Source organism: Oratosquilla oratoria, chromosome 25 (assembly GCF_046742065.1).
Source record: "Oratosquilla oratoria isolate Oo_2021 chromosome 25, ASM4674206v1, whole genome shotgun sequence".
Classification (NCBI taxonomy): domain Eukaryota; kingdom Metazoa; phylum Arthropoda; class Malacostraca; order Stomatopoda; family Squillidae; genus Oratosquilla; species Oratosquilla oratoria.
In genome coordinates, this window is record NC_134801.1 from 27,585,254 (window position 1) to 27,598,643 (window position 13,390).

General features: G+C 33.8%; 1 protein-coding gene across 1 annotated transcript in view; it reads right to left on the reverse strand.

Moving 5' to 3' along the window:
* Positions 1–7,244: 7,244 nt before the first annotated feature.
* The window catches only part of IP3K2 (Inositol 1,4,5-triphosphate kinase 2), a gene marked incomplete at its 5' end in the record, with an annotated part of 121,455 nt that continues 115,309 nt past the window's right edge, over positions 7,245–13,390 (reverse strand). Inside the window, 2 exon segments of the mRNA XM_076208552.1 lie at positions 7,245–8,107; positions 8,492–8,563. Of these exon segments, the coding sequence (XP_076064667.1) occupies positions 7,811–8,107; positions 8,492–8,563 (369 nt within the window).

A 13,390-nucleotide genomic window follows, 5' to 3' on the forward strand; every position in this document is an offset into this window, starting at 1 on the left:
ATTGTAAAGAAATCTGCTGGGAAGAAATGACAGTGAAGGGTGGAGATGACCAATGGGGAAATGTACTACTTGATATGATTATAGAACATACAATGACACAATGGATACAAGATAATACTAGGTATAGAAATGAGGAAGAGCCATCGAGACTAGACCTAATAATCACATCAGAACTTAAAATAGTGGACAAGATTGAATATAAGATACCAATAAGTAAAAGTGACCACATATTAGCAGAACTGGAACTAAATGAAGAAAAATACATGAGGAAAAACAAACAATATAGAAAGGGAAGAATGATGTATGGAAAAAAAATTGATAAAATGAGAAGAAAAAAATCAAAAAGCAGACTGGGAAAAGATATACAAAGAGAAATGGAAAATTTTGACAACAATTTATAAGAAAGGAGTGGAAAAGTATGTTCCAAGACAGAAGCAAGAAAAAGGATATGTAAAATGCTGGTACAACAAAAGATGTAGGGATTTAAAAGACAAAAGGGATAAAGCTTAGATAAAATGGAGGAAAGAAAAAAAAAAATGGAAATTATATACTGATTATAGATATGAATATGTACAAGTGTGCAGAGAAGAAAAGAGAAAATACCAAAAGGATGTCATAAAAAAAATGTAATGATCAACTAAACTATTTTATAGATTTGTAAACAACAAACTGAGAAACAAACAAGAATTAGTGAAACTATGACAAGGAGGAATAGAATACACAGAGGAAATAGAAATGGCAGAAATTATGAACAAGCATTCTAAATCAGTGTTTACAAGAGAGAACATACAACTTAAAGATGTTGAGTGGGAAGGGAAAGTCCCCCCTATGAAATAGATAGAAGTAACAAATATTAAAATAATGAATCACTTGAGTAATCTCAATGTCAGAAAATCACATGGTCCAGATGAAATAGCAAACTGGATTTTGAGAGAATGCAGGGATGAACAGACAAAATACATACTCTAATAAGCAGTTCATTGAAAGAAGGAAAAGTTCCAGAAGATTGGAAAAGAGCAAATATAGTACCAATATATAAGGGAGGAAACAAAGAAGACCCTACAAACTATAGACCGGTCTCTCTTACAAGTACGGTAGCAAAAATATGTGAAAGAATTATCAAAATTAGATAGGTAAAGCATTTGGAAAAAAACAACGTACTAAATCCAAGGCAGTTTGGATTTAGACAAGGAAGATGTGTCACAAACCTGATGTGTTTCTATTCAAGACTAATAGATATAATACAGGAAAGAAATGGATGGGCTGATTGTGCATTTCTAGACCTGAAAAAAGCTTTTGATAAGGTGCCACATAAGAAATTGCTAAAGAAATTAGAAACTGTTGGAGAAATACAGGACAAACTACTTAAGTGTATGGAAGACTTCTTGATGAAAGGAAAATGAGTGATGATAAGAGACAAACATTCCAATTGGTATGAGGTGATTAGTGGAGTTCCAAAAGGAACAGTACTGGCCCCAATAATGTTTACTATATATATTAATGATATGGATAAAGGAATTGAAAGTTATATGAGCTTCTTCGTTGAAAAAAGTGAACACCGAAGAAGATTGTGAATCGCTGCAAATTTATCTCAATAAAGTATGGGAATGGAGTAGGAAGTGGGAGATGGAATTCAACATTAAGAAGTATAGTATAATGGAATTTGGAAGAAGCAAAAAAAGAATAGTGGGATCATATACATTGGGAGAGGAAGAAATTAAAAAAGTGGAAAAAGAGAAGTACCTAGATGTCATTATCATAAATAATATGTCCCCTGAGAAACATAAACAAAATTTTTGGAGAAACTTATAATTTAATAAGATCACTCAAGTGGCATTTATATACCTGGACAAAGAAATGGTGAAAAAAATACTAGTCACTTTGATGAGACCAAGATTGGAGTATGCAGCAATGACGTGGTCACCAAGTACAAAAAAATGTATAACAAAACTTGAAAAAATACAAAGAGCAATTACAAAATTGCCACCAACACTCTCAGAACTATCATATGAGGAGAGGCTGGCAAAACTTGAGCTACAGACATTAGAGCAAAGAGAGAGAGGAAACTTGATAACTATTTATAGAATCATGAAAGGCATAGAAACTATTGATAGAGAGGTTCTAATAAAATGGGATGGTTGAGATACAAGAGGACATGGAAAGAAAATCAAGAAAGACAATTATAAAAGAGATCTGAAAAAGAACAGCTTTCCCCACAGGATAATAGCCATTTGTAACAGGTTAGATGAGAATGTGGTGTGTGCAAAAATGATACACAAATTTAAAAACAGTCTGGGTAAAACGAGATATGGAGACAGGACACCACAAGCATAGCTCCCCTTCCTGTAAAATACAACTAGGTAAACTAAGTAAATACGAGTACGACTTGGTGGCACAGTTCATAGAGTCCCTGAATGTCACTACAGCGGTCCTGGTTCGAATCCTGCCCAGGTCTGAAATAATTTCAGTATCGCTGCGCTTTGAGTTATTACTCCAACTCTCATGGGCGGGGAGTTGGGGGTGTGTGTGCTTGTAAGGTCACAGCATTACCCATCGATCGGTCACACGAGCTCTGAGCTCTTGAGGGAAATAGCTGTCAATCACGAGTCCAGCACGTGATCCAAAGACCAAGGTGAAAGACCAAGGTGAATACACACACACACACACAACTATAAATACAACTAGGTAAAAATACACACACACACACACACATGCACACACACTTTTGTCGGATGGACGGTGAGGATTAGAGTTCTGAAGAAAAAGTGAAATTTTCGTGGACCTCAACGCAAAGGAAGTACCTATTGTATTTACAGGGAAGGGGATAACTCGTGGTGTCGTGGGAAAGTGAGGAAAAAGGAGAAGGGGAGGGATTACTGAGGGAAATGGAAGGAAATGAGGAAGGGGAGGACTTGGTCCAAGAGGCCAGACATCTTGTAAACAAACGAAGGACCGATGATTCTGGTGATGGGATTAACAAAATTGTAAAGATTAGAAATATAGATAAGAGCAGCACAAGGGAAGGTGAGGATAATAATTTCCAGGGATTTAATGAGGGTGGGGGGGATACCGACCTCCCCCGATTGAAAAGACTAGAGGAGAAACTTGATATCGAACATTGGGAAGACAGGTTCGGTAACGTAACCAACATTGTGCAGAGAGTTGAAAAGTTGGAAGAACTAGAGAAGGCGAACAAAAACTTAACTAATGAAATGGAAGAATTAAAAAGACAGTTAAAAAAAGTAAAAGAGGAGAATGAAGAATTAAAGAGGAATAATAAAGACAATAAAGAGGCCATAGCAAAAGAAGCACAGGGTTGGAAAAAATCCAGGAAAACAGTAAAGTTGCATTTACTGACATAATCAAACAGCAAATGAAAGAATAAACTGAAAACTCAGTTATCAAATTGATGAGACAGAAGGAGAATATAGTAAAAGATTTAGCAGATAAAAAGAAATGTATAATTATATTGGGAATGGAAGAGAAACATAACCTAGATAGAACTTCAAGAATCAGTGAGGAAAAAGAAAAAGTAAGCAGCTTACTAGAATTAGTTCAGGAAGATGAACCTGAAATCATGAAACAAATCGAAGAGATGTTTAGGCTCAGAAAATATAGTACAGATAAGACCAGACCAATTAAGATTAAATTCAGGTCACAAACAACAGCAGAGAATATCTTAGCAAAAACAGGGAAGCTAGCAGCAAGTGAACAATATAAAAAGGTATGGATAAAAAGAGAAATGAATAAAGAGGAAAGAGAGGAAGAAAAAATGAAAAGGAAAGAAGCTAAAGAAAAAAACGAGACCAGAATGGAGTCAGAAAAAGAAGAATTCTACTGGAGAGTAGTGAATATGAAATAGAGGAAATGGACCATAACAGAGAGAAACAAAAAAGAAACAGAGAATACAATGGAAATAACAGAAAGTTAAGTGTCCTACACAAATATAGATGGATTAATAACAGGACTGAATGAACTGAACGAGTGTCTGAGGGAAAAAGAACCGGACATAATGGGACTTGTAGACACAAAATTAAAAGGTTCACTACCACCCAACAGCATAGGACACAATGCATATAATTATTGGATTAGAAACAAAGAGATAAAACAAGGGGGTGGAGTTATGTTCCTGACTAAGAAGGATATAAATGTGAAGAGTGTCACATATGGAAAGAATAGAGTAGAGATGATTATGATAGAAGTTGAAGACAGAGATAAGAAGAGCAGAAAGTTTGGAATAAACTACGTGCCCCCAAAAACAGCCTTGTGGGAAGAGAATGAACATAAAAGCATGTTAGAAGACACAAGAATAACATTAAACAAGATAATGGAAGATGGAGGAAGAATAGTTATGATGGGCGACTTTAATTGCAAAGAAATCTGCTGGGAAGAGATGACCGTAAAGGGTGGAGAAGACTCATGGGGAAATGTTCTACTTGAGATGATTATTGACCACACAATGACACAATGGATTCAGGAGAACACTGGGTATAGAAATGAAGAAGAACCATCGAGACTAGACCTAATAATCACATCAGAACCTGAAATAGTGGAAAAGATAGAATACCAGGCACCAATAAGTAAAAGTGACCACATATTGATAGAACTAGAACTAAATGAGAAAAAATACATGAAAAGAAATGAACAATATAGAAAAGGAAGATTGATATATGAAAAAATAAATTTTGATAAAATAAGAGAATTCTTCCAAAATGAAAACTGGCAAAGAATACGCAAAGAAGATACAACAGTAGAAGAAAAATGGAATATTTTGACAAAAAAAAAAAAAAAAAAAAAAAAGGAGTGGAAAAGTATGACCCAAGACAAAAACAAGAAAAAGAATATGTAAAGTGCTGGTACAACAAAAGTTGTAGGGAGTTAAAAGACAAAAGAGATAAAGCTTGGACCAAATGGAAGAAAGACAAAAGACCTGAAAAATGGAAAATATATACTTGTTATAGAAATGAATATGTACAAGCGTGCAGAGAGGAAAAGAGAGAATATGAAAAAGATGTCATAGAAAAATGTAAAGATCAACCAAAACTATTCTACAGATTTGTAAACAACAAACTGAAAAACAAACAAGATTTGGAGAAATTAAGACAAGGAGGAGTTGAATACACTGAGGAAATAGAAATGGCGGAAATTATGAACAGGCATTTTAAATCAGTGTTTACAAGGGAGAATAAACAACCGGAAGAGATTGAATGGAAGGAGAAAGTCCCCCCTATGAAAGAAATAGAAGTAACAAAGAATGAAATAATGAAACACTTGAGTAATCTTGATGTTAGAAAATCGCATGGACCAGATGAAATAGCAAACTGGATTTTGAAAGAATGCAGAAATGAACTGGCAGACAAAATACATAGCACAATAAATAGTTCCTTGAAAGAAGGAAAAGTTCCAGAAGATTGGAAAAAAGCAAATATAGTACCTATATTTAAAGGAGGAAATAAAGAAGACCCTACCAACTATAGACCAGTCTCTCTAACAAGTACAATAGCAAAAATTTGTGAAAGAATTATCAAAAGTAGATGGGTAAAATATTTAGAAAAAAACAGCGTGCTAAATCCAAGGCAATTTGGATTCAGCAGACAAGGACGATCATGCGTCACTAATTTAATATGTTTCTATTCAAGGCTAATAGATATAATACAAGAGATGGATGGGCTGATTGTGCATTTCTAGACCTAAAAAAAGCTTTTGACAAAGTACCACATAAGAAGTTGCTTAACCCCTTCCATACGGTGCCGCACACGTAGGCGTCATGAGGAGCAAGTGGATTCGCGACGCTGCCATATCGGCGTCTTCATTATATTTATTGTAGTCGCCCCTGTGTTTTTACATTCTCCCAAATGCGCCCTGAATCCCATTCTCTGTGGTTTTCAAAATTCGCGGGTGAAAGAGAGAACGATCGATATAAGCCGTGACTATATTTTATGATGCGAGTATTATTACGACACGTCATACGGCTGGCATTGGCTGCTGCCCACGAGATTTAAGTCCCGTACTGAAGTGGTTAAGAAATTAGAAACTGAAGGAGGAATACAGGGTAAACTGCTTAAATGGATGGAAGATTTTTTACAAGAAAGAAAAATGAGAGTAGTGATAAGAGACAAACACTCAAAATGGGATGACGTAATAAGCGGTGTTCCACAAGGAACAGTTCTGGCCCCAATAATGTTTGCTATATATATTAATGATATGAAGAAATTGAAAGTTATGTGAGCTTCTTTGCAGATGATGCAAAACTATTAAAAAAAGTGAACACGGAAGAAGATTGTGAGTCACTACAGAGTGATCTAAATAAAGTATGGAAATGGAGTAGGAAGTGGGAGATGGAGTTCAACACTTAAAAGTGTAGTATAATGGAATTTGGAAAAAGCAAAAATGAGAATAACAGGATCATATAAATTGGGAGAAGAAGGAATAAAAAAAGTAGAAAATGAGAAGGACCTGGGAGTCATTATTATGAATAATATGTCACCTGAGAAACATATAAATAAGATTTTTGGAGAAACTTATAATTTAATAAGAACAATCAAAGTGGCATTTACATACCTGGATGAAGAAAGGGTGAAGAAAATTCTAATCACTCTGATAAGACCAAGATTGGAATATGCAGCAACGATGTGGTCACCAAGTACAAAAAAAAATATAAAAGAACTTGAAAGAATACAAAGAGCAATTACAAAATTGGCACCAACACTCTCAAAACTATCATATGAAGAGAGACTAGCAAAACTTGAACTACAGACACTAGAGCAAAGAAGAGAGGAGATTTGATAGCTATTTACAGAATCATGAAAGGCATAGATATTATTGATAGAGAAAATCTGATAAAATGGGATGATAAATACAAGAGGGCACGGAAAGAAAATCAAGAAAGACAGCTGTAGAAGAGATCTGAAAAAGAACAGCTTTCCTCACAGAGTAATAGAAAATTGGACAAGTTAGATGAGAAAGTGGTGTGCAAAAACAATACATGAATTTAAAAATAGTTTAGATAAAATGAGATATGAAGACGGGACACCACGAGCATAGCTCCCCTTCCCGTAAAATACAACTAGGTAAATACATATATATATATATATATATATAGAGACATATATATATATATATTATTTATATATATATATATATATATATATATATATATATATATATATATATATATATATATATAAGGATGCTACCATCACACTAGGCAGGACATTAGAAGGAATATTTCAGAACTTGTCCTATAAATTCCTCACTATCAAGTCATATAGTGCATTAAGTAGACTTATTTCACTAGGTCCTTTATCCAGGAGAGCCATCCAACAAGTGCATAGATCTCTTGAATAAAAGACTCAGCAAAACAAGTCTATATACCATACCACGCAAGTTGATATTGAGGAATGTAGAGAACAAGCTTCGAAAAATTCATTCTAATGTCCTGTCTGGTGTGATGATAGCATCTTTGTTTAATGATGAAATGATGCAGTCAAGGGTTCAATTCCCAGCAGCAGAGTTATCTAATCTGACATACACACACATATATATTTATTCATATATATCTATTTACTATTTGTATCATACAAGAAAGGAGCTACACTTGTAAGGTCCCATGTGTGTGCATGTGTTTTGTCTGCATTTTGAATGCCAGTCATTATAAGTGATACTTAATAGATTACTGTAAAATGTGACAAATATTATACCTTTAATATACAGTACTAATAATGTGCTCTTACAGTAATTTATGATATAAGACTCTTGTTGCCACAAATAAGCTGTCTTCAGGCTGGAACAGAAGTCTTCTGAATAAATACTAACTTCCTGCTGACTTAGAACCTTTATTGTTTGAACTGGATGCAGGTGGTGGCGATGCAAAAAGTGTCCTGTTTGAATCCGAGGATGAGTGATGTGTAGCTAATTCGAGTGAGACAAAAAGATCGATGAGATTGTCTAGGCCAATCATGTAGCCATCTTCGTGTGTTCCTTCCACCCAAACACTTCTGTGATTAATAGTTACCCCTTCAGGAAGTTGCATTGTCTTAGCAAAGTCAATTAACCACACAGATGCCGATGATTCATTGTGAACAAACAACAGTGAACTTCCAATAAACTGTTGAAGGACAAGAATATACATATAAGATTTTTTCTTTCCTTAAGGAAAGAGAAAAACACTTTAACTGAGAATAATATATGTCCCATGAATATAAGCCAAAACTAAATTATTTCATCAAACTGACAAGCATACATATCAACTTGAAACACTGTCTTGTCTATCATACATTGTTTAAAATATTCAAAGACTGCAGTATTGTATTTATAACAAAGTAAATATAATCATAATAATAATAAAAATCCTACTATCTTTAACACACTAGCTAAAAACAAATATATATATATATATATATATATATATATATATATATATATATATATATATATATATATATATATATATATATTTATATCATATTTATTAATTAAATGAGTAACATACCTCATGTGTCTTAAAGAATGATGATTTGAGTAGAACTGATCTGATGGATTTAAGCCTTTGGATATAAATCTCCTGAATAAAGAAAAATAAGATTAATAAATCCAGATAATTAGTGTATATGTGTATATACACATATGTAATATACATATACATTTACACACACAAACACACAAAAAGCATTTGATAAAGTACCACACATATAACTATCAAGAAAGCTCAAATTAATAGGAAGTATACATGGAAAACTATTGAAATGGATGGAAGATTTCTTGCATGGGAGAAAATTGAGAGTGGTGTTCAGAGATAAAAATGCTACTTGGGAAGAAATGATAAGTGGAGTCCTACAGGGTTCAGTACTGGCTCTAATAATGTTTGCTATATATGTAAATGACATGGATAAGGGTGTTGAATGTTACATGAACTTCTTTGCAGACAACACAAAGCTACTAAAGTACAGAAAAAGATTGTGAATTGCTAGAGAGATCTCAACAAGGTCTAGGAATAGAGTCAGATATGGGAAGTGAACCTCAACATTAAGAAATGTAGTAAAATGGAATTTGGAAAAAGTAATATATATATATATATATTATATATATATATATATATATATATATATTATATATGTATATATATATATATATATATATATATATATATATATATATATATATATATATATATATATATATATATATATATATATATATATACATCAAGACAATATAAAACTGGTACAAAGGAAGTAAAGAAAGTTAGTTCCGAAAAAGATCTAGGAGTAATCATTACCAAAGATATGTCCCCAGACAAGCAGACAAACAAAATAGTCAGAGAAACCTACAATTTACTAAAATCAATAAAGGTTGTTTTTGATTACTTGGATGAGGTAATGGTAAAGAAAATACTAGTCACAGTGATAAGACCAAGATTGGAGTACACTGTGACACTATGGACACCCAGTACAGAAAAGAATATAAGGAAAATAGAAAGAATCCAAAGAGCAAAGACAAAAATGGCACCAACACTTTCAAAATTGACTTACAAGCAAAGATTGTCTAAACTGGAACTACCAAACCAGGAACAAAGAAGAGAAAGAGGCAATCTATTGTCCATTTACAGAATCATGAAAGGGATGGAAGTCCTTGATAGAGAAGACTTATTAAAAGTGGGATAAAAGAAAAATAAGGGGACTCAAAAAGGATAATTATAAAAGAGATCTGAAAAAAAACAGCTTTCCACAGAGTGGTGGATGTCTGGAACAAATTGGATGAAACAATAGTGTGTGCAAACACCATATGAGAATTTAAGAACAAACTAGATGTTGCAAGATACAAAGATGGGTCACCACGAGCATAACTTCCCTTCCCATATAATAAAACTAGGTAAATACAACTAGGTAAATACACAAAAGAAGAGGAAATAAGGAAGACCCAACAAATTACAGACCAGTTTTCCTTACACAGTAGCCAAAATTTGAGAAAAATTTATAAAAAGTAGATGAATAAAACATCTGGAAAACAATATACTAAATCAGAGACAATTCAGATTGAGACAGGGAAGATCATGTACCCCAAATTTGATATGTTTTCTCAAGACTCAAGGGATGGATGGGCTGATTGTGCTTTCCTAGATCTACAAAAGCTTTTGACAAGTTTCCACACAAAAAACTAATAAAAAAAAAAATGGAAACTATAGTTAGGATACAAGGTAAACTAATGAAATGGATGGAGGACTTTTTGCAAGAAAGAGAAATGAGGGTAGTGCTCAGATATAAGAGTTCTTATTGGGAAGAGGTGATTAGAGGAGTTCCACAAGGATACTGGCCCCAACTAGGTTTGCTATTTATGTGAATGACATGGACAAGGGTGTGGAATGTTACATGAACTTCTTTGCAGATGATGCAAAACTGTTAAAGAAAGTGAGTACTGAAATGGAGTGCAACTCACTGCAGAGAGATCTAAACAGGGTTTGGGAATAGTTAGAGATGGCAAATGGACTTCAACATTAAGAATGTAGCATAATGGAATTTGGAAAAAAGTATAAAAAAAAAAAAGGGATACCAGAACAATATAAAATTGGTGCAAAGAAAGTAAAGAAAGTGGGATCTGAAAAAGACTTGGAAGTAATCATCAGAAAGGATATGTCCCCTGACAAAAAAATAAACAAAATTGTCGGTGAAACTTATAACTTGCTAAGATCAATAAAAGTGGCTTTTACGTAAGGATGAAGAAATGATAAAGAAAATACTTATCATATTGATAAGGCTAAAATTGGAGTACACAGTGACACTATGGTCACCCAGTACTAAAAAGAATATAAGAAAAATTGAGAGAATCCAGAGAGCAACTACGAAGATGGCCCCAACACTATCAAAACTGTCATATGAAGAGAGATTGTCAAAACTAGAATTACTGACTCTGGAACAAAGAAGAGAAAGAGGTGACTTGTTGACCATCTACAGAATTATGAGAGGTATAGAAGTCCTTGATATAGAAGACTTATTAAATTGGGATAAGAGAAACACAAAAGGACATGGAAGAAAGCTAAAAAATGACAGTTACAGAAGAGACCTGAAAAAGAACAGCTTTCCCCACAGAGTGGTGGATGTATGGAACATAATAGATCAAACAATAGTGTGTGCAAAAACAATACACAAATCTAAGAGGAGAGATATGGAGAGATACAGAAATGGGACAACAAGAATTTAGCTTCCCTTCCAGTAAGATACAACTAGGCAAATACACATGCACAATACAATAGCCACAATTGGTGAGAAGGATACCAAAAGTAGATGGACAAAACATCTGGAAGAAAACGATATACTGAATCTGAGACAATTCGGATTTTGACAGGGAAGGTCATGTGCCACAAATTTTATGTTTCTATTTAAGGTTAATAGATATAATACAAGAAAGGGACAGATGGGCAGACTGTGCTTTCCTGAATTTACAAAGGTGTTTGATAAAGTACCACACAAAAAATTATTAAGAAAACTTGAAACAATAGGAGGTATACAAGGAAAATATTGAAATGGATGGAAGATTTCTTGCATGGAAGAAAAATGAGTGGTGCTCAGAGACAAAAATTCTACTTGGGAAGAAATTATAAGTGAAGTCCTACAGGGCTCAGTACTGGCTCCGATAATGTTTGCTATATATGTACATCACATGGATGAGGGTGTTGAATGTTACATGAACTTCTTTATAGATGACACAAAACTATGAAAGTATGGAAAAAGATTATGAATTGCTACAGAGAGATCTCAACAAGGTCTGGGAATGGAGTCAGACAAGGGAAATGAACTTCAACATTAAGAAATGTAGTATAATGGAATTTGGAAAAAGTAAAAAAAAAAAAAAAAAAAAAAGAATATCAGGACAATATAAAATCGGTGCAAAGGAAGTAAAGAAAGTTAGTTCCAAAAAGGACCTAGGAGTAATCATCACCAAAGACATGTCCCCAGACAAACAGATAAACAAAATAGTCAGAGAATCCTACAATTTATTAAGATCAATAAAGGTGGCTTTTAATTACTTGGACGAAGAAATGGTAAACAAAATATTAGTCACACTAATAAGACCAAGAGTGGAGTACACAGTGACACTATGGACACCCAATACAAAAAAGAATATAGGGAAAAGAGAAAGAATCCAAAGAGCAATAATAAAGATGGCACCAACACTTTCAAAATTGACATATGAGCAAAGATTGTCTAAACTGGAATTACCAACACTGGAACGAAGATGAGAAAGAGATGATCTGTTGGCCATTTATAGAATTATGAAAGGCATGGAAGTCCTTGATAGAGAAGATTTATTAAATTGGGGTAGAAGAAAAACAAGGGGAGATAAAAAGAAACTCAAAAAGGACAGTTATAGAAGACACCTAAAAAAAAAACAGCTTTCCACACAGAATAGTAGATGTCTGGAACAAATTGGATGACAATAGTGTGTGAAAACACCATACATGAATTTAAGAGCAAACTGGGTGTTGCGAGATACAAAGATGGGACACCACAAGCATAGCTGCGAGATAACAATAACACAAAAAGAAATATTGGAACATCTGTCAAATCTTGACATCAGGAAATCACATGGCCTGGATGGAATTGCAGATTGGATTCTACAGGAATGCAAAGAAGAACTAATGGACAAAATACATAACATAATAAGTTGCTCACTTAAAGAAGGAAAAATACCAAAAGACTGGAAAAATGCTAACATTGTACCAATATATAATGGAGGAAACAAGGAAGAACCAACTACAGGCCAGTCTCACTAAGAAGCACTATAGCCAAAATTTGTGAGAAAATCATCAAGAATAGATGGGTAAAACACCTGGAAGATAACAATATAATAAACCCCAAGACAATTTGGGTTCAGACAAGGAAGATCATGTACCACAAACTTGATATGTTTCTACTCATGTAATAGACATAGTGCAAGAAAGGAATGGATGGTCAGCTTTTGACAAAGTACCACAGAGAAAATTATTAAAAAAAAAAACTGGAACATATAGGAGGGATACAAGGAAACCTACTAAAATGGATGGAGGACTTCCTGTTTGGTAGAAAGATGAGAGTAGTGCTCAGAGAAAAATATTCAGGTTGGAAAGAGGTGATCAGTGGAGTACTGCAAGGATCTGTATTGGCTCCTATAATGTTTGCTATTTATGTGAATGACATGGATGATGTGAAATGTTACTTGAGCTTCTTTGCAGATGACACCAAACTGTTAAGGAAAGTAAAAAATGAAAAGGATTGCAAATCATTGCAGGAAGACCTGAATAAGGTATGGAAATGGAGTCAGAAATGGGAAGTAGACTTTAATATTAACAAGTGTAGCATAATGGAGTTTGGAAAAAGCAAAAACAGAATATCAGGACAATATAAAATTGGAACCA